At 40.6% G+C, this 22,037-nt stretch overlaps 2 protein-coding genes across 3 annotated transcripts; one reads left to right on the top strand and one right to left on the bottom strand.

Moving 5' to 3' along the window:
• Nucleotides 1-703: 703 nt before the first annotated feature.
• On the bottom strand, nt 704-2,608 carry tmed3 (transmembrane p24 trafficking protein 3). The gene is made up of 3 exons (XM_070555096.1): nt 2,367-2,608; nt 1,844-2,089; nt 704-1,419 (listed from the first exon to the last, which is right to left on the bottom strand). The coding sequence occupies exons 1-3, from the start codon at nt 2,508-2,510 to the stop codon at nt 1,186-1,188; spliced, it is 624 nt and encodes a 207-aa protein (XP_070411197.1). The 5' UTR covers nt 2,511-2,608; the 3' UTR covers nt 704-1,185.
• Nucleotides 2,609-3,086: 478 nt separating this feature from the next.
• LOC139061622 (retinol dehydrogenase 13-like) lies at nt 3,087-21,666 on the top strand. Of its 2 annotated transcripts, XM_070555091.1 has the most exons (8): nt 3,102-3,361; nt 4,198-4,338; nt 4,453-4,644; nt 4,756-4,917; nt 5,007-5,123; nt 5,247-5,451; nt 5,544-5,649; nt 8,390-21,666. In XM_070555091.1, exons 1-7 carry the CDS (start codon nt 3,286-3,288, stop codon nt 5,638-5,640), a joined length of 990 nt encoding a protein of 329 aa, XP_070411192.1. In that variant the 5' UTR covers nt 3,102-3,285; the 3' UTR covers nt 5,641-5,649; nt 8,390-21,666. The 2 variants fall into 2 exon arrangements, with proteins under 2 accessions (XP_070411191.1, XP_070411192.1); XM_070555090.1 differs by lacking the exon at nt 8,390-21,666 and having other exon boundaries at nt 3,087-3,361; nt 5,544-5,726.
• Nucleotides 21,667-22,037: the final 371 nt, after the last annotated feature.

Here is a 22,037-nt window from a genome sequence, read left to right as displayed (position 1 = left end):
TAGCACCAAATGACGAAAAGGTTTTTCCCTGTATAAATGTTTTATTTAGTATTTTATTTTTAATGTTTAGGTGCAAATGAGCACAAACCTTTTCTGACTTCCTCTAAACACCATTCATAAAACCTGAAGAAACAGAAGGCATATTTAAAGAAAAAGTGATGTCTTATTTTTGTTACTGAAAATAGTTTGAAATTTTATGTCAAGATCAATGAAGCTAAAATGCAACCAACCCATCAAACCCAGGTTTTTTATTTTCTTTAAGGTGAATCGAAGAGCCTTTTTGTGACTTGCGTCTGCACAGATTTAGATCCTTTTCTACAAAAATGACTGTTTTTAAACATGGTAATGAATATCTACTTTGAAAAACAGTTTTTATGGTATATTTACTTGCCACAACAAAGTGATGTATATACAGAGAATGAAGGAATTTAAGTGTGAGAAACTTGTTTAAAGTTGGCATCAAAATAAATTAATTTATAGTATTTCCTAAAATAGCATTTCTAATGTTTGAAGTATAACTACAAATAAATAGCAGCTCTTTATCTTAAAAAAACATCCTGGTGCTTCTACTCTGGCTTGATTATCTAAAAATTACAATGAACACACCTTTTTGTGGGGATTCTCTCCCAAAGATGAATAGATTTCCATCTAATTTATCAACAATATGACATCAGATGAGTGAAAATAGACAATCTGCTGCATAAACTGGTCACTTTCTGTTTTATCCTTGTTAAATGAATACAATCTATGGATCAAATCAAACAGTAAAAGCAAACATTTAAATAAAACAAACGGGGACATAAAAGACACAGCTCTGACAGCCTGTAACAACTCTGAACACAAATTAAGGAAAGACATAAAAAAACATTCAAACTAATTCAGAAACGATGCCTTTTTGCTTTTTATGCATGTGCCACAATCTCCGCTGAACTTGTCAAAACAAAAACTCATACTGGTTCCACTTTAAGGCAGTCTGGGATGTGGAGAGAAGTTTTAGCTCAGTCACGGATCATAAATGAAAGCTTGAGAGGCAGTAACTCTTATAAACATACGTGAGTGATAGTATTTCATCTTAAGGTTGATAAAAATACTTAAAAGCTATTCAAGTTTTCTGGACACTGAATGATCAACCAGGAGCCAACACTGTGTGCTTAACAAACCATTTTCCTACTGACTGTGTTCTCACTAAGTGGTGGCTACCACAGATCCTTTCTTGTCACTGAAGAAGCTCTTGAGCAGAACCACCTGACCGATGCCAATTGTAAATAATAAGGCGGTCTCTCCCATGGACCAGAGGGTCACACGCTCAAGGAGGTGCTCTGCTTTTGTGCGATCCTGGGCTTCCCTCAGCCTGTACCACGTCTGCGACTCGGCCACCACCTTCAGGACTTCATGAATGGCAACGCAGGATGACTCCAGCTGAAAGCAGAACACAATAAAGGGAAGAAGTGGTAGGAAAAAAAACTACAAATAATTTCCACCTGAAAGCCAGTTTTGTGGTTTATCCTGTGTTCTGACATTTGGTTTTTATGAAAACTGTCAACTTTTAAAATATGCAAATCTAAACCTGAGTTTGGGGAATGTTGCTTGCATTTTGGGGGGTATGTGAAGGGATTCTGAAAGATTAGCAAACATTTTTTAATAATTGCTCCATAAGACCGTCAACTTTGTCTCCACCCAGTGGATTTCATTTAAACCGTCTCATTCCTGAAGTAGTTCTACAAAAGTAAAGTTGTTGCTGCTCCTGTAATGAACCCTATTGCTTATTATTATGATGATGATTATTATTGCTGCAAAGCCTGTTTTAGACTAGAGTCTCTTCTGCAGGTGAGCTCAGACTTACCTGAGTTAGGGCGGTGCTCGCACCCATGGATTCCAGGAGAGGCTTCTCTTCTCCGTGGCGGAAGTCCAAGTAAACGGTCTTATGAGTGAAAGTGGAAAATTCATTGCTGAAGCAGACTTTGTAGACTCCTTTCATGACTGTGGTGTGAGAGAAGCTGTCATACTGCTTCTTCCTTTCATTATACAGAACGTTGTTTTGGGGATCAGTGACAAAGCAGTCCACATCATAGTTACCTCCTGCAATCACCTAAGCATAAAAACAATGGCTTAAACAAAAAAAATGGCTTATTGATACACTTAACATGTTATGAACCTAGTAATAGTCAACTGATCTGACTACAGTTGTTAGTTATTTAAACAATTACCTGCAGGATCTAGATAATTAAAAATTATGAGCTTTTCAATTTTCTTTTAAGTTTTTCTTTCCAAGAATAAACGTTGCAAAACAGTTACAAAATATTTTAGAGGCATCTCACAAATAGACTAAAAAAAACGAACAAACAAGAAGCTGAAAGAGGACAAACCTGGAAGTCTATGTCAAACTTCACGTTTTTCTCCAGCTCCTCGAAGAAACACTGTTTTTCTTTGTCAGCAAGCTCAAATGTGAGTTCAGTTCCAAGAACAACTAATGCATTCAGCAGGAAGCAGCTTAAGCTCAGGTAAAGCATGATGAACGTACTTTTAAACCGGTAAACTCAAAAACTCCGTTCTGTTTCTTTCTGGATAACAGATGTAGCTCTGACGTGGCGCGAGCAAAAAGAACTTCCGGGAGAGGCTTTGTTTGTTTACTCTATTTTTTCCTGCTTAGATAGAAAATGAAAATTAGTTAAATATTTCCCAAAAATACAAAACTATTTTACTGGCAAATAATCTAAAATAATATTAATTAAAACCACGAGACGACAAAGTTTGAACTTCTTGTTTAATTTTCAAAATAAGGCCTGTGGTAGAAAGTTTGCTGTTCCAGTCTCTCTTCAGATACGGAAAACGCGCGTTTATATTCACATTTTAAATAAGCGTAAAATTTAAAAGCATAAAAAATTTAAAAAATAAAACGTTTTTTTATTAAAACTGATTTAAATTAAACAATGATTAGATAAAAAGGAGATTTCATGTCGCCATTTAATAACTCGAATGTCGGCATTTTATGTAGAAGCAAATAAAATATTTAACAAAGTACAGAAGTCTATTTTAGGTTTCTTTTGCAACAAAAATCTCCAAGGGGAAATTATTATTTTGAAATACCCGGAAACCAGGTCCTTCACTTCCGGATAAGGGTTAACGTTTCGAAACAAGTTGAAGAAAAGTTCTAACGTATTAAACGCCCGTTTCCATGATTTTTACATAAATTATTTTTTTTTAAACTAAGGCAACTTCAACTGTTATTTTTTAAGTAAAGTTTATAATATCAATTCGTTGGTGTTTAGCTAGCAGCTATAAAACATGCAAAACTACGCAGAGGCTTTGAAGGACTTTGTAAAGACCCATTCAGTTGTCTTCACAGCTGCCTTTGTAACAGGTAAACTCATTTAAACATCGGTTTGTTTTTTAGGCTTTTATATTTTAATGGTGAGGGGGCTGCTACTGAAAATGAACACTAAAATAGATGTTAACCTTTACTCTAAACAAGAGTGGTCTGTTGAAACTTGTGTTACTGGTAGAAGAAGAAGAAAGTATAATTTCTATAGCACCTCAAGATAAAAATCACGATGCGCTTCACAAAAGCAAAACATGTAAAAATATAAAAAAAGCATTTAAAAAACGTTTAAAAATATATTCAAAATGAGCAAAAATAGGCAATTGTGATAAAAAAAATGTCAAGAAAGAGAGAGAGTGAATAGAAGAGGGAAATCAGTGGATCCTGAGGAAGGTGGAATAGGTGGGGAGAGCAGAATAAAGAGAGAGTGGTTGAAGAAGGTCATACAAAAGCCAGTTTGAACAAGTGAGTCTTCAGCTGCTTTTTAAAGGAGACCACTGAGTCCACTGATCTCAGGCTCAGGGGGAGAGAGGTCCAGAGTCTGGTAATTAGTCTGTGTGTTCAGTCATGACTCTGTTATTATTGCTGCTGCAAATAGCTGCAGATATTTATGCATGATCTAAATGCAGCATTTTTCCACGAAGCAGTACGCTCACTAGGAGTGGTGTATTCAGAAAAGTGTTATTCTATAATTATCGTGACTATTAACAGTCAAGTTAAAACGTCTGGAGTGGACATTCTGATCTTATTTAATTGTACTTTTTCTACAAAGACGTGTTGCAGGGCAGCCTTTAATGCAGCGTTAGCAGACTCAGAAAATAGTTTAAAATCAAGTAAATGGAAGAAAACAGCTCATTAAAGTTGGTTTGTTTTTACAGGGCTTGGTTTGGTAGGCTTGCGCCAATGGATGGCCGGGGCATCGTGCCGGAGCAAGGCCAGGCTGGAAGGAAAAACAGTCCTGATTACCGGAGCTAACACCGGCATTGGGAAGGAGACAGCCTTGGACATGGCTCAGAGGGGTGAGGCTGTCCTCCACTCCTCTTTTGTGAAAATAAAAGATGGCGATTCAATTAGATAGTAGCACACCTTATGCATAATCATAAACAAAGTGCTTCCCTTCTTCCTTCCCTCAGGGGCCAGAGTAATCTTGGCCTGCAGAGACATGACCAGAGCTCACATTGCAGCTGATGAAATCCGTCAGAAGAGTGGAAATGGCAACGTTGTTGTGAAGAAACTGGACCTGGCCTCCCTGCAGTCGGTGCGAGACCTGGCCAAAGATATTCAGCAGAATGAGGACCGCTTGGAAATCCTGATTAATAATGCAGGTCTGTGGAGATTTCTCTTCTGCAGGACCACCAGATGCACCCTTTGGAGTGATGAATCAAATATTTACAGGCAATTTTTGCAAATACGTGTGTCTCTGTTGTTTTATTTAGGCATTATGATGTGTCCTAAGTGGAAGACTGAAGAAGGTTTTGAAATGCAGTTTGGGGTCAACCACTTGGGACATTTTCTCCTCACCAACTGTCTCCTTGACCAGCTGAAGAAGTCAGCTCCAAGTCGTATTGTCGTTGTCTCAAGCCTTGCACATGAGAGAGGTGAAATATAATGTATTTTTGAAGTACTGGTGGTTCCAACTGCAAACTGTAGCTGTTTAACTAATATTTTACTGTTGAACCTCCTGCAGGTCGTATACACTTTGATGACATTAACCTTGATAAAGACTACAGACCAGAAAGGAGCTACCGCCAAAGCAAGTTGGCAAATGTTCTCTTTGCTAGAGAATTGGCCGCAAGACTGCAAGGTATTCACCAGTGCATGTCCGTCTTTTGTCATGTGACGGTTTATAAAAACACATTTAATAAGACCTTTATCCGAGCGGTAGACATCGTGACAGACGTTGGATTTGTCGGTCCTCTCTTGTTAGGCACTGGTGTGACGGTGTACAGTCTTCATCCTGGAGTCATCCGCACAGAGTTAGGACGCCATTTGTTCTCCAGCTTAGCTTTGTGGAAGAGGATCTTATTCTCGCTGTTCATGTGGATTATCAAAAGTCCCCGGGAGGGAGCCCAAACCACCATCTACTGTGCTGTGGACGAGAGCCTGTCCAACCAGAGCGGCCTCTACTACAGGCAAGTTCAACAGACTGAGAAAATGATGGAATAAAAACAGTCGTTTTATTATTATTATAAATTATTTTATTGGTGTTTCTTCCTCCAAACAGCGACTGTGCTCCTAAAACACCAGCGCCGCAGGCTCGGGACGATGCCGCTGCCAAGAGGCTGTGGGACCTCAGTGCCTCCATGGTTGGACTGGCCTAACCACACAAAGTACTTTATTTTATTATGACAATGTAAAAAAGCACTGAAGGGCATTACTTTAAGGGCTTAAACGTTTTGGCACTTTGCCTTGTTCCTCTGACTGCATCACTTTTGTTTTAACATCTTTGCTATGCTGCTATCCTTCTATCCTGCTATCCATGTTTAAAATAAGCCAGAATGCACAGCACTACTCTATATAAACTGGTAGATATTTTATTATATTTATTTTAGGGTTGTCACGGTAACTGGTGTAGTGGTAAACCCCGGTAAAAAAGTTGACAATAATAATAACCGTCTTGTTTTTAAAAAAACTATATTGTCTCAGTGGGTTTACTGTGGCTGCGGTGTAGGCGCGGTGACCCTTACCAGCCACCGTATCTATGGTGCGGTATGGGGGCCAAAATTAAGACTACTGCCCAGCAGCAGGAAGTTATATAAATTCTGAAGCAAACTACCAACCTGATTAATGATAAGCTGGCGCCCGTAACTGAGAGGCTGGCGCTGCTTACTGAGAAATAGCACCTTTACCGGCGTTACTACTAGATACGCTAGGGACTAGCAGCCCTCGGCTGGTCATTGACAGGTTCACACACTCCCTCTGCTGTCTATTAGCATGGATAGGCTAGCGTTAGCCTGGACGGGCTGGTGTTAGCATTGGAGAGGCTAGCCATTAGCGTGAATAGGCTGGCCACTAGCTGGATTTCCTACCCCCTTGACGGACCATTAGCATGGATAGGCTGACAATAGCATTGGAGAGGCTAGCCATTAGTGGCCTAGGCTGGCCACTAGCTGACTAGTGACTCTCTGAGACATGCTAATGGCTAGCCTCTCCTATGCTAATGCCAGTCTATCCATGCTTAAGGTCCGTCAAGGGGGTAGGAAATCCAGCTAGTGGCCAGCCTATTCACGCTAATGGCTAGCCTCTCCAATGCTAACACCAGCCCGTCCAGGCTAACGTTAGCCTATCCATGCTAATAGACAGCAGAGGGAGTGTGTGAACCGGTCAATGACCAGCCGAGGGCTGCTAGTCCCTAGCGTATCTAGTAGTAACACCGGTAAAGGTGCTATTCCTCAGTAAGCAGCACCAGCCTCTCAGTTACCGGCGCCAGCTTATCATCAATCAGATCAGTAGTTTGCTTCGGAATTTATATAGCCTCCTGCTGCTGGGCAGTAGTCTTAATTTTGGCCCCCATAACGCGCCATACCGTATCCTCTGCTGAAGTTGCCGGCGGCACATGCGCATTTTGTTGTTTACAACCAAAACTTTCTTGAAGCTAAAGCTGAAATAATGGCCAAAGGAGGAGACGGCAGCGCTCAGGAGGACATTTATTATCCCTCAAAGAAGACAAAGTGGGAAGTACGGGCATATTTTGGATATTTGAAGAATGCCAAGGGACAGTTTATAGAAGACGGCTATCCTGTTTGCAGCACGTGCAGAAAAAGTGTCTGTGAAAGGCAGCAACGCTTCAAATCTCATGACACATCTGCGTGAACATCACCCACAACTCTACAGTCAACGCAAGGCAAGCTAACGTTAGCGTTTTAGCTAAACTGCGTGATCCGAGGATTTGGGTTGAGGGAGAATGCAACGAGTTGCTATATGAAGCAGCCGCAGCGCCGCTACCTGCATATAAACCGTGTCGCGGACACCCCCATGTTGAAATGACGCTATGCATTACGGGGCTCCCAGGGGCGGATAAGAGTTGGTCTCTCTCCGAGAATAATTATGAATTTAACAATGATTACTGCCTGATGACATTTTCCCACATCTGCAAATCTCACTGGAACACAAACCAAGGACAATATTTTCCTGATATAGGGTTCATTACTCAAGTAAGGGTAAAACATTTAATGATTTAAATTACATGTTATTTAATAAGCCATAAGACGTAGGATTCCATAGAAAATATGAAATCAACCTTATGGATCTGTTGGGTTATTTTAACCAGAAGATTGGAACTTTTTATTGCAGGGATTAGATAACAACTTCATATTCACTCAGAGACAACAGAAGAGAGAGAGTCAAGTTTAAAAGTTTAAAAATTTATTACTAAACAAATGAAACTAGACTAACTTTAACACTAAATGTGTGGTGTAACTAGGGTGAATGAGACGGAGAATGGTGTGATGCGGTGAGCAGTTTATAACGAATGCATGAGACCTCGAGGCCATATCTCATGCAGACTAGTTCTGTGTCAGAGGAGAGGGGGAAATGACTTTTGGTGGGAAACGGTCATTTCATACCGTTACAAAAAGTATCTGATTAGAAGGCTACTTGAGTACTGAGTATCATCTGATCTAATATTTTTTAATGATGACATCAAACAGACATAAAATAAGAAGTTATGGGCAAATATTGGTATTTTAAAGACTAAAGGGGAAAAATGTAAACAAATAAACAACATAATTACAAAATAACACATTTTAGGCAAAATTTAGACACAAACTGAGGACAATATTTTCCTGACATACAGGATTTATTTAATTGTCTGAAAATGTAACACGTTTAAAAAAATACCGAGATAATACCGAAAACCGTGATAATTTTGGTCACAATAACCGTGAGGTTAAACTTTCACACCGTGACAACCCTAATATATTAGTAATTTTTAAATTTAAACACCAGACAATTTACGGGCTTTAAAAGCTATTTTTATTAACATTTACTCAAGTGCAAACAGAGCTTTAAGCATGCAGCCTGTCTCATATTAATCACTATTATAAACTCTTTGGCTGTGTCTCAATTCAGGGTCTGCATCCTTCGAAGGACCCAGCCCACCCGGCCGACGTGGGCTGCGTCCTCCGTCGGCCGGGTAGACCGGATGTTAACGGCTGTGAATTTGGACAGGCCTAGCCTTCATGAACTCCCTCGGCGAACGTTCCGTCGCCTAGCAACCGTGGAACCGCTGGGCAGAAGGGAGAAGGAACTTTAAACGATGGAGCTCGACGTTTTATTTAGCTTTTTAACCCCCAGAAACCCAAATTTAGAAAACAACTGCAAAATATTTTTTTAACCTTTCACATGTTCTAGGAGGCCAGATAAACGGGCCTATTTACACATTTTAACAGCCAATAGTGTTGCAGAACTGAACAATAGGACCTATTAGCAATGTAAATGTGGTTTTAAAAAGAAAAAAAAAATGGGGAAGGTTTATTCTTGTAGACTTAAATCTGATGTTGTAATATTACAACCGTGGGTCTCTGGGGGTTAATCATTTCCTTGACTGTTGGAGAGCTAATTCAGAGAAAATACTTTAGACTAGCTGAGCCTGAGCAAAGATGTGATAATAGTTTTTAATACTTTCTAAGGGTCTTAATTTGACCAAACCCGATTTATCACCTTTTAAGACTTTTCAAGACCCAGCGGATACCTTCTAGTAAACAATTCTCATTTGTAAACAAAAATAAAATTCAAGAGTTTAATGCAGAACTGATTTTATTTAGATATTTCTTTTACATGTACATGTTTAATCTTCCTTGACCATTTTTTTCTAGCAAAGTAAAAAGCTGTCAAAGTTCTTCCTTCTCTCCTGTGCTCTCTGCTGCTCTGCAGCCTCATGTCCTCCCAGATCAGCTCCAGAAGCTCATCGCTGGCACCTTCCCCTGGATGCCCATTTTCTCCAGAATAGTCTTAACAAACATGTAAGAAAAGAAACAGGAAGAGAAAAGAGGACAACGGGTTATTCCTTTCATGTTTTCGCAGAAAAAAAAACTCAAACGAGTTTTTAAAATATGAGATGTTATTGTACCTCCATGCCACAGCCGCCGAATACTTTGCTCCGGTGATCATGTGGTCCATCTCCGTCCTAAGCTTAATAAATTCCCTGGTTTTCTCTTTTGTTCCTAAAATACAAACTTCTATTAAAATCAGGGGGAAACGTAGCGGGAGAAGTACGACACCGAGCGCGGCCGAACATACGAGCCGAGACCGCAATACAAGCACTTTTACTGTAACATTTCTAACTAAAATAACGTTCATGTATCACAAAAAGTCCTTAAACTGACAGTTTTCAAGTTTATACTTACATGTATATGCGCAATCCTCTCCGACAGCTCCCGCTTCACTGTCCGCCATTGTTTTTAAGTTTTTCTGCCGGCCGGCCCGCAAGGCATCTTGGGAAATGCTACCTATTGAAGGATACACCCGACCCATCCTTCATTCAGGCGAAAAGAAGGCCGCATTCGTCGACCGCATTTGAAGGAGTCTTCGAATTGGGACAGGCCGAGTCGCGGCGCTGTGACGTAACCGGCCGACGAATCCGGCCGAGGTAGGATGCAGACCCTGAATTGAGACACAGCCATTATCTCGTGCACAAAAACCAAGAGCATCTGGCTGCAGACATCAGCTGGCGTCCTTGCCGTGACAGGAAATGACGTATCCGGAAAAACAAGTGTCATTACCTTCACCGGAAGTCATTACCTTTGCCGGAAGTAGTTTTTTTTCGGGTCATTACCTTTGCCGGAAGTAGTTTTTTTTTCTTGAATACGCTTTATTGACAAAGCACAAAAGTAGTTTGGATTTGTCAAAACCATACCGTGTCGTTTTTCTCTTCGATTTGTACACATTTAAGAGAAAAATTACACAGTGGGTCATTACCTTAACCAGAAGTCATTACTTTCACTGGAAGTAGTTTTTTAAAAAACAAAACTTACCGGATAAAGCTTTTTATTTCGGATTTTTTTTTTCTCTTCAGATCTGGACCGGCAAACTTAAGTAACGTTACCTGCGTTGCATGAAAATTGAATATTAAATCCCTTTGTTCTTCAGACAGGGAATTTTTTATGACAGTAGCACATACATACATACGTATACATATATATATATACACACACACACACATATATGTATATATACACACACACAATAAAAGGCTGTAAAGTGAATTAAAAAACATATGGATAAAATGAGAACACGTTAAACTAAGACTTTTCAAAATGTGCAAACAAAATAGTACTGGCTAAATATTCAGTTTTATTGTTAAGCCCAAGATGAACTTTTGACCTACACCAATTGCTAAAGTACAGAACTCCCAGAAGCAGTGAAAAACATTTCAGCAACACTCCTCTCTCACCAGCAACAAAAATTAGTTATTAAATATCCATAACACTGTCCTACTGTGTATCACAGCAGCTCATTGCAACAGAATTTAACTACTACAGCTGATAACTATTTAGCTAGTTGGTATTTATTTTGAGTGAAAGACAATAAAACCAAAGAAACACTTGATTTCACAACCATTTTATTTTGGGTACAAATGAATTTGCTGAAGCATGGCTTTCTCAGCTGCATATCGATTCATCCCCTCCCATTTTTCCAACACTTTTATTGTTACCTGAAAAACATGCAGGATTACTTCAACGTCGTCGTCTTCCTCCGCTTGTCCGGGTCCAGGTCGTGGGGGCAGCATCCCAACTAGGGAGCTCTAGACCGTCCTCTCCCCGGCCACCTCCACCAGCTCCTCCGGCAGGACCCCAAGGCGTTCCCGGACCAGATTGGAGATGTAACCTCTCCAACGTGTCCTGGGTCGACCCGGGGGCCTCCTGCCGGCAGGACATGCCCAAAACACCTCCCTGGGGAGGCGTCCAGGAGGCATCCTGACCAGATGCCCAAACCACCTCAACTGGCTCCTTTCGATCCAGAGGAGCAGCGGTTCTACTCCGAGTCCCTCCCGAATGTCCGAGCTCCTCACCCTATCTCTAAGGCTGAGCCCGGCCACCCTACGGAGGAAACTCATTTCGGCCGCTTGTATCCGCAATCTCGTTCTTTCGGTCATTACCCAAAGCTCATGACCATAGGTGAGGATTGGGACGTAGATCGACCGGTAAATCGAGAGCCTGGCTTTCTGGCTCAGCTCCCTCTTCACCACGACAGATTGGTTCAGCGTCCGCATCACTGCAGAAGCTGAACCAATCCGCCTGTCGATCTCCCGATCCCTCCTACCCTCACTCGTGAACAAGACCCCGAGATACTTAAACTCCTCCACTTGAGGTAGGACCTCTCCCCCGACCCGGAGTTGGCAAGCCACCCTTTTCCGGTCGAGAACCATGGATTTGGAGGTGCTGACCCTCATCCCAGCTGCTTCACACTCGGCCGTGAACCTATCCAGCAAGAGCTGAAGGTCAGAGCTGGGTGAAGCTAGGAGGACCACATCATCCGCAAAAAGCAGAGACGAGATTCTCCTGCCACCAAACTCTGTTAAGGATTACTTCATACACTGTCAAATGTCGAAAAGTAACTTTTATACCAACAACTGCTGAAGACTGCGTTGTACCTCTGGAACAAGGACATCAAACACCAAGTCCAGAAACTGGAACTCTCTCTTCTTTATTAGTTTATCTATTCCTGAGCATGAACCAATCCGCTCTGTCAGCTCGTCAACGTATAAAACACATTAACATAATAATGAACAAAACGTTCCTCTCAGCATTAGACAACGGACCCAGGTGGCCCACTGACCATGCATCCACATAAATAAATGTGATGCAGCTTATTGTAAGTCAGTATACATTTACCTGTGCATCAGCAAAGTGGAACATCAGTGGCTTTAGTCTTTGCTTTAATTTAAGCGAGACACCTGGATTGTGCCAGATACATGAGGCCAGACTTCACTCTACCGCTGCAGAGATCCTTATACAGAGTCTGAGTAGAGACAAGAGTTAAAAATAAGCAACATTACCACAGAAAACAAGGGATTACATTATCCTATGTCCAATTTTAGAGTCTTAATTTATTATAATTAAACATTACCTTGATTTCCCCATCTGAAATCACTGCCTGGGTTCCATTTTTCAAAGCCTCGATTGTCCTGTAATTTAGATAAAAATACATCTTATTAGCAAATGAAGAATACAAGCACATGTAAGGAGTTTTGTCAGTGTCACTTGAAGAAGTCCGATATTCATTTTAGATCTATATTTAAGGCCTGCAACTCCTGAATGATTTGCAGCTAAATGTGCTTAAATCCGGTAATATTAATATAAACCAAACCCGATGAAAGCAGTCAGTCGACAAAAATATCTATTTTTTATAAGGATAGGATTATTCTGAAACAGAATCAGAAGGAGGGCGGCATTAATTAGAGAAGCGGCTACTATTTCAAAGTTATTGTACCTGTTGCAGGACACCTGATTTGTGCAACCACAGTAGAATGACCCAGCACACCACACACAATAACTGAAAAATATTTAGAGATATTGAAAGCTAAGCTTGTCCAGAAAATACATTTTATTTCTGGGTGCACAGGACCAGTTCCAGTGTGGGCCAGATGCTGAAAAATAAATTGATAAATCTGTCTTTTTTGAAGTTTCACAAACCAGAGGAAGGTTTCACAAATCACAAACTATGTTTTATGCATTCCTACAAGCCCAGAATAATCTAAAATAGGTTTGAAGAGTGTATGTATTGTAGGTTTTGAGCTAGAGCAGAATAAAAATGGTCAGAGGAGAAAAATTGGGTGTATTAGCCCTTTAGCCATTTCCCGAATCGGAAGCTAACTTTAGCCTCGTATGAAAACTAGTGATTGAAACCACTTACAAATCTCTGAAAATCTACGCTTTTTAATTAAAAAAGGGCATTAATAACGTTTCAGTCAAGTCAGTATTAGAAATCGTGGTCTTTATATCATATCTAAATTATATATAAAGTTAATATTATTACTTTAACTGTTTTAACAAACAGGGAGACCAGAAAAATCAAATAGCTAAGTTAAAGCTAAGCTACAATTGCTGATAGCTTTATTTATGTATCTTTTGTGTTAGCTAGCTTGTGATCTCCCTGCATTCGTTTTAAGACTGCGTGTTAATATTGATACAATTAGCTAAGAAACACGGTGCCTTTGCAGTAATTCTCTGGTAAAGCTTTAAAAGCTACAGTGCCTACATTTAAGAACTAAGAACGATTGCAACAATTAGTTAATTTCATCCTTATCCTTCTTTCTTTATCTATCATCCTTACCCTTACCTTTCCTCAACTGAAACCCGCCGAGTATGGTTGAAACAAAAACAACGTAGCGGCCGCCAAAAAAAGACCAACTTCCTGCCGAGGTCTTTCGCTCGTCGATTTTCCGGTAAAAGTAATGACACGCCATCTTGTTCTCGACACACCAGCTGATGTCTGCAGCCAGGTCCTACTCACAAAAACCAAGAGCATCTGGCTGCAGACATCAGCTGGCGTCCTTGCCGTGACAGGAAATGACGTATCCGGAAAAACAAGTGTCATTACCTTCACCGGAAGTCATTACCTTTGCCGGAAGTAGTTTTTTTTCGGGTCATTACCTTTGCCGGAAGTAGTTTTTTTTTCTTGAATACGCTTTATTGACAAAGCACAAAAGTAGTTTGGATTTGTCAAAACCATACCGTGTCGTTTTTCTCTTCGATTTGTACACATTTAAGAGAAAAATTACACAGTGGGTCATTACCTTAACCAGAAGTCATTACTTTCACTGGAAGTAGTTTTTTAAAAAACAAAACTTACCGGATAAAGCTTTTTATTTCGGATTTTTTTTTTCTCTTCAGATCTGGACCGGCAAACTTAAGTAACGTTACCTGCGTTGCATGAAAATTGAATATTAAATCCCTTTGTTCTTCAGACAGGGAATTTTTTATGACAGTAGCACATACATACATACGTATACATATATATATATACACACACACACACATATATGTATATATACACACACACAATAAAAGGCTGTAAAGTGAATTAAAAAACATATGGATAAAATGAGAACACGTTAAACTAAGACTTTTCAAAATGTGCAAACAAAATAGTACTGGCTAAATATTCAGTTTTATTGTTAAGCCCAAGATGAACTTTTGACCTACACCAATTGCTAAAGTACAGAACTCCCAGAAGCAGTGAAAAACATTTCAGCAACACTCCTCTCTCACCAGCAACAAAAATTAGTTATTAAATATCCATAACACTGTCCTACTGTGTATCACAGCAGCTCATTGCAACAGAATTTAACTACTACAGCTGATAACTATTTAGCTAGTTGGTATTTATTTTGAGTGAAAGACAATAAAACCAAAGAAACACTTGATTTCACAACCATTTTATTTTGGGTACAAATGAATTTGCTGAAGCATGGCTTTCTCAGCTGCATATCGATTCATCCCCTCCCATTTTTCCAACACTTTTATTGTTACCTGAAAAACATGCAGGATTACTTCAACGTCGTCGTCTTCCTCCGCTTGTCCGGGTCCAGGTCGTGGGGGCAGCATCCCAACTAGGGAGCTCTAGACCGTCCTCTCCCCGGCCACCTCCACCAGCTCCTCCGGCAGGACCCCAAGGCGTTCCCGGACCAGATTGGAGATGTAACCTCTCCAACGTGTCCTGGGTCGACCCGGGGGCCTCCTGCCGGCAGGACATGCCCAAAACACCTCCCTGGGGAGGCGTCCAGGAGGCATCCTGACCAGATGCCCAAACCACCTCAACTGGCTCCTTTCGATCCAGAGGAGCAGCGGTTCTACTCCGAGTCCCTCCCGAATGTCCGAGCTCCTCACCCTATCTCTAAGGCTGAGCCCGGCCACCCTACGGAGGAAACTCATTTCGGCCGCTTGTATCCGCAATCTCGTTCTTTCGGTCATTACCCAAAGCTCATGACCATAGGTGAGGATTGGGACGTAGATCGACCGGTAAATCGAGAGCCTGGCTTTCTGGCTCAGCTCCCTCTTCACCACGACAGATTGGTTCAGCGTCCGCATCACTGCAGAAGCTGAACCAATCCGCCTGTCGATCTCCCGATCCCTCCTACCCTCACTCGTGAACAAGACCCCGAGATACTTAAACTCCTCCACTTGAGGTAGGACCTCTCCCCCGACCCGGAGTTGGCAAGCCACCCTTTTCCGGTCGAGAACCATGGATTTGGAGGTGCTGACCCTCATCCCAGCTGCTTCACACTCGGCCGTGAACCTATCCAGCAAGAGCTGAAGGTCAGAGCTGGGTGAAGCTAGGAGGACCACATCATCCGCAAAAAGCAGAGACGAGATTCTCCTGCCACCAAACTCTGTTAAGGATTACTTCATACACTGTCAAATGTCGAAAAGTAACTTTTATACCAACAACTGCTGAAGACTGCGTTGTACCTCTGGAACAAGGACATCAAACACCAAGTCCAGAAACTGGAACTCTCTCTTCTTTATTAGTTTATCTATTCCTGAGCATGAACCAATCCGCTCTGTCAGCTCGTCAACGTATAAAACACATTAACATAATAATGAACAAAACGTTCCTCTCAGCATTAGACAACGGACCCAGGTGGCCCACTGACCATGCATCCACATAAATAAATGTGATGCAGCTTATTGTAAGTCAGTATACATTTACCTGTGCATCAGCAAAGTGGAACATCAGTGGCTTTAGTCTTTGCTTTAATTTAAGCGAGACACCTGGATTGTGCCAGATACATGAGGCCAGACTTCACTCTACCGCTGCAGAGATCCTTATACAGAGTCTGAGTAGAGACAAGAGTTAAAAATAAGCAACATTACCACAGAAAACAAGGGATTACATTATCCTATGTCCAATTTTAGAGTCTTAATTTATTATAATTAAACATTACCTTGATTTCCCCATCTGAAATCACTGCCTGGGTTCCATTTTTCAAAGCCTCGATTGTCCTGTAATTTAGATAAAAATACATCTTATTAGCAAATGAAGAATACAAGCACATGTAAGGAGTTTTGTCAGTGTCACTTGAAGAAGTCCGATATTCATTTTAGATCTATATTTAAGGCCTGCAACTCCTGAATGATTTGCAGCTAAATGTGCTTAAATCCGGTAATATTAATATAAACCAAACCCGATGAAAGCAGTCAGTCGACAAAAATATCTATTTTTTATAAGGATAGGATTATTCTGAAACAGAATCAGAAGGAGGGCGGCATTAATTAGAGAAGCGGCTACTATTTCAAAGTTATTGTACCTGTTGCAGGACACCTGATTTGTGCAACCACAGTAGAATGACCCAGCACACCACACACAATAACTGAAAAATATTTAGAGATATTGAAAGCTAAGCTTGTCCAGAAAATACATTTTATTTCTGGGTGCACAGGACCAGTTCCAGTGTGGGCCAGATGCTGAAAAATAAATTGATAAATCTGTCTTTTTTGAAGTTTCACAAACCAGAGGAAGGTTTCACAAATCACAAACTATGTTTTATGCATTCCTACAAGCCCAGAATAATCTAAAATAGGTTTGAAGAGTGTATGTATTGTAGGTTTTGAGCTAGAGCAGAATAAAAATGGTCAGAGGAGAAAAATTGGGTGTATTAGCCCTTTAGCCATTTCCCGAATCGGAAGCTAACTTTAGCCTCGTATGAAAACTAGTGATTGAAACCACTTACAAATCTCTGAAAATCTACGCTTTTTAATTAAAAAAGGGCATTAATAACGTTTCAGTCAAGTCAGTATTAGAAATCGTGGTCTTTATATCATATCTAAATTATATATAAAGTTAATATTATTACTTTAACTGTTTTAACAAACAGGGAGACCAGAAAAATCAAATAGCTAAGTTAAAGCTAAGCTACAATTGCTGATAGCTTTATTTATGTATCTTTTGTGTTAGCTAGCTTGTGATCTCCCTGCATTCGTTTTAAGACTGCGTGTTAATATTGATACAATTAGCTAAGAAACACGGTGCCTTTGCAGTAATTCTCTGGTAAAGCTTTAAAAGCTACAGTGCCTACATTTAAGAACTAAGAACGATTGCAACAATTAGTTAATTTCATCCTTATCCTTCTTTCTTTATCTATCATCCTTACCCTTACCTTTCCTCAACTGAAACCCGCCGAGTATGGTTGAAACAAAAACAACGTAGCGGCCGCCAAAAAAAGACCAACTTCCTGCCGAGGTCTTTCGCTCGTCGATTTTCCGGTAAAAGTAATGACACGCCATCTTGTTCTCGACACACCAGCTGATGTCTGCAGCCAGGTCCTACTCACAAAAACCAAGAGCATCTGGCTGCAGACATCAGCTGGCGTCCTTGCCGTGACAGGAAATGACGTATCCGGAAAAACAAGTGTCATTACCTTCACCGGAAGTCATTACCTTTGCCGGAAGTAGTTTTTTTTCGGGTCATTACCTTTGCCGGAAGTAGTTTTTTTTTCTTGAATACGCTTTATTGACAAAGCACAAAAGTAGTTTGGATTTGTCAAAACCATACCGTGTCGTTTTTCTCTTCGATTTGTACACATTTAAGAGAAAAATTACACAGTGGGTCATTACCTTAACCAGAAGTCATTACTTTCACTGGAAGTAGTTTTTTAAAAAACAAAACTTACCGGATAAAGCTTTTTATTTCGGATTTTTTTTTTCTCTTCAGATCTGGACCGGCAAACTTAAGTAACGTTACCTGCGTTGCATGAAAATTGAATATTAAATCCCTTTGTTCTTCAGACAGGGAATTTTTTATGACAGTAGCACATACATACATACGTATACATATATATATATACACACACACACACATATATGTATATATACACACACACAATAAAAGGCTGTAAAGTGAATTAAAAAACATATGGATAAAATGAGAACACGTTAAACTAAGACTTTTCAAAATGTGCAAACAAAATAGTACTGGCTAAATATTCAGTTTTATTGTTAAGCCCAAGATGAACTTTTGACCTACACCAATTGCTAAAGTACAGAACTCCCAGAAGCAGTGAAAAACATTTCAGCAACACTCCTCTCTCACCAGCAACAAAAATTAGTTATTAAATATCCATAACACTGTCCTACTGTGTATCACAGCAGCTCATTGCAACAGAATTTAACTACTACAGCTGATAACTATTTAGCTAGTTGGTATTTATTTTGAGTGAAAGACAATAAAACCAAAGAAACACTTGATTTCACAACCATTTTATTTTGGGTACAAATGAATTTGCTGAAGCATGGCTTTCTCAGCTGCATATCGATTCATCCCCTCCCATTTTTCCAACACTTTTATTGTTACCTGAAAAACATGCAGGATTACTTCAACGTCGTCGTCTTCCTCCGCTTGTCCGGGTCCAGGTCGTGGGGGCAGCATCCCAACTAGGGAGCTCTAGACCGTCCTCTCCCCGGCCACCTCCACCAGCTCCTCCGGCAGGACCCCAAGGCGTTCCCGGACCAGATTGGAGATGTAACCTCTCCAACGTGTCCTGGGTCGACCCGGGGGCCTCCTGCCGGCAGGACATGCCCAAAACACCTCCCTGGGGAGGCGTCCAGGAGGCATCCTGACCAGATGCCCAAACCACCTCAACTGGCTCCTTTCGATCCAGAGGAGCAGCGGTTCTACTCCGAGTCCCTCCCGAATGTCCGAGCTCCTCACCCTATCTCTAAGGCTGAGCCCGGCCACCCTACGGAGGAAACTCATTTCGGCCGCTTGTATCCGCAATCTCGTTCTTTCGGTCATTACCCAAAGCTCATGACCATAGGTGAGGATTGGGACGTAGATCGACCGGTAAATCGAGAGCCTGGCTTTCTGGCTCAGCTCCCTCTTCACCACGACAGATTGGTTCAGCGTCCGCATCACTGCAGAAGCTGAACCAATCCGCCTGTCGATCTCCCGATCCCTCCTACCCTCACTCGTGAACAAGACCCCGAGATACTTAAACTCCTCCACTTGAGGTAGGACCTCTCCCCCGACCCGGAGTTGGCAAGCCACCCTTTTCCGGTCGAGAACCATGGATTTGGAGGTGCTGACCCTCATCCCAGCTGCTTCACACTCGGCCGTGAACCTATCCAGCAAGAGCTGAAGGTCAGAGCTGGGTGAAGCTAGGAGGACCACATCATCCGCAAAAAGCAGAGACGAGATTCTCCTGCCACCAAACTCTGTTAAGGATTACTTCATACACTGTCAAATGTCGAAAAGTAACTTTTATACCAACAACTGCTGAAGACTGCGTTGTACCTCTGGAACAAGGACATCAAACACCAAGTCCAGAAACTGGAACTCTCTCTTCTTTATTAGTTTATCTATTCCTGAGCATGAACCAATCCGCTCTGTCAGCTCGTCAACGTATAAAACACATTAACATAATAATGAACAAAACGTTCCTCTCAGCATTAGACAACGGACCCAGGTGGCCCACTGACCATGCATCCACATAAATAAATGTGATGCAGCTTATTGTAAGTCAGTATACATTTACCTGTGCATCAGCAAAGTGGAACATCAGTGGCTTTAGTCTTTGCTTTAATTTAAGCGAGACACCTGGATTGTGCCAGATACATGAGGCCAGACTTCACTCTACCGCTGCAGAGATCCTTATACAGAGTCTGAGTAGAGACAAGAGTTAAAAATAAGCAACATTACCACAGAAAACAAGGGATTACATTATCCTATGTCCAATTTTAGAGTCTTAATTTATTATAATTAAACATTACCTTGATTTCCCCATCTGAAATCACTGCCTGGGTTCCATTTTTCAAAGCCTCGATTGTCCTGTAATTTAGATAAAAATACATCTTATTAGCAAATGAAGAATACAAGCACATGTAAGGAGTTTTGTCAGTGTCACTTGAAGAAGTCCGATATTCATTTTAGATCTATATTTAAGGCCTGCAACTCCTGAATGATTTGCAGCTAAATGTGCTTAAATCCGGTAATATTAATATAAACCAAACCCGATGAAAGCAGTCAGTCGACAAAAATATCTATTTTTTATAAGGATAGGATTATTCTGAAACAGAATCAGAAGGAGGGCGGCATTAATTAGAGAAGCGGCTACTATTTCAAAGTTATTGTACCTGTTGCAGGACACCTGATTTGTGCAACCACAGTAGAATGACCCAGCACACCACACACAATAACTGAAAAATATTTAGAGATATTGAAAGCTAAGCTTGTCCAGAAAATACATTTTATTTCTGGGTGCACAGGACCAGTTCCAGTGTGGGCCAGATGCTGAAAAATAAATTGATAAATCTGTCTTTTTTGAAGTTTCACAAACCAGAGGAAGGTTTCACAAATCACAAACTATGTTTTATGCATTCCTACAAGCCCAGAATAATCTAAAATAGGTTTGAAGAGTGTATGTATTGTAGGTTTTGAGCTAGAGCAGAATAAAAATGGTCAGAGGAGAAAAATTGGGTGTATTAGCCCTTTAGCCATTTCCCGAATCGGAAGCTAACTTTAGCCTCGTATGAAAACTAGTGATTGAAACCACTTACAAATCTCTGAAAATCTACGCTTTTTAATTAAAAAAGGGCATTAATAACGTTTCAGTCAAGTCAGTATTAGAAATCGTGGTCTTTATATCATATCTAAATTATATATAAAGTTAATATTATTACTTTAACTGTTTTAACAAACAGGGAGACCAGAAAAATCAAATAGCTAAGTTAAAGCTAAGCTACAATTGCTGATAGCTTTATTTATGTATCTTTTGTGTTAGCTAGCTTGTGATCTCCCTGCATTCGTTTTAAGACTGCGTGTTAATATTGATACAATTAGCTAAGAAACACGGTGCCTTTGCAGTAATTCTCTGGTAAAGCTTTAAAAGCTACAGTGCCTACATTTAAGAACTAAGAACGATTGCAACAATTAGTTAATTTCATCCTTATCCTTCTTTCTTTATCTATCATCCTTACCCTTACCTTTCCTCAACTGAAACCCGCCGAGTATGGTTGAAACAAAAACAACGTAGCGGCCGCCAAAAAAAGACCAACTTCCTGCCGAGGTCTTTCGCTCGTCGATTTTCCGGTAAAAGTAATGACACGCCATCTTGTTCTCGACACACCAGCTGATGTCTGCAGCCAGGTCCTACTCACAAAAACAGGTTGAATGGTTTGCATATAGGAAGTGAACTTTGACCTGGACGCAGCGCTATCAGGAAGCACTTGTAAGACTCGTCAGCGCCCCCTGGTGAAGTTTGTCGTATAATGAAGAGAATGTTTGGTCACGCTCACTTTAGGAGTTTCAAAGAAAACTGTGGTGTGTGTGTGTGTTTGCATGCGTGTGTGTGTCAGCTGAGCAAAACTCACTACTATAATGTGCTTGGCAATAAATATTTGTAAAAGTGGCTTTCTTTTTGTTATTTTTAGAAAAGAGTAACAATTTTTCACTTTGTAATCAGATTTATTTTTTAAAAGTTTCCTTAAAGTGAAGAAAATCAGCAAATGATGGTACAGCAGGACTCAAATCTGAGCTTCTTATTCAAAACTCAGTTTTACTAAAAGAACAAAGCAGTTTGAAAATCCTTACATCAGGGAGAAATGTGAATTGCTTGTTTTAAAAAAATGTCTTTCCAGGACTAAACAGTCTCGATAACATTGTTTTTGTGCAGGCGTTTAGATGTCTGCATCTTTGGCTCCTCCAGGGTTCCAGTTTGTCCTGAAGCCGATCCCGTTTACAGAACATCTTATCTGCATCTGCTTTGCCGCAACCTCCTAGC

This window comes from Nothobranchius furzeri, chromosome 9, assembly GCF_043380555.1.
Source record: "Nothobranchius furzeri strain GRZ-AD chromosome 9, NfurGRZ-RIMD1, whole genome shotgun sequence".
Lineage (NCBI taxonomy): Eukaryota > Metazoa > Chordata > Actinopteri > Cyprinodontiformes > Nothobranchiidae > Nothobranchius > Nothobranchius furzeri.
The sequence above is the reverse complement of the archived record's forward strand: the minus strand, read 5'-3'. Positions and strand labels throughout refer to the sequence as shown.

Excerpts from the sequence above, each read along its gene's own strand:
- tmed3 (XM_070555096.1), bottom strand. The coding sequence starts at position 2,510 with ATGCTTTACCTGAGCTTAAGCTGCTTCCTGCTGAATGCATTAGTTGTT. Across the intron at positions 2,090-2,366 it reads AGTTTGACATAGACTTCCAG|GTGATTGCAGGAGGTAACTA; the intron begins GTTTGTCCTCTT and ends TTTTATGCTTAG. Across the intron at positions 1,420-1,843 it reads CGAGCACCGCCCTAACTCAG|CTGGAGTCATCCTGCGTTGC; the intron begins GTAAGTCTGAGC and ends TTCTGCTTTCAG.
- LOC139061622 (XM_070555091.1), top strand. The coding sequence starts at position 3,286 with ATGCAAAACTACGCAGAGGCTTTGAAGGACTTTGTAAAGACCCATTCA. Across the intron at positions 3,362-4,197 it reads CACAGCTGCCTTTGTAACAG|GGCTTGGTTTGGTAGGCTTG; the intron begins GTAAACTCATTT and ends TTGTTTTTACAG. Across the intron at positions 4,645-4,755 it reads AATCCTGATTAATAATGCAG|GCATTATGATGTGTCCTAAG; the intron begins GTCTGTGGAGAT and ends TGTTTTATTTAG.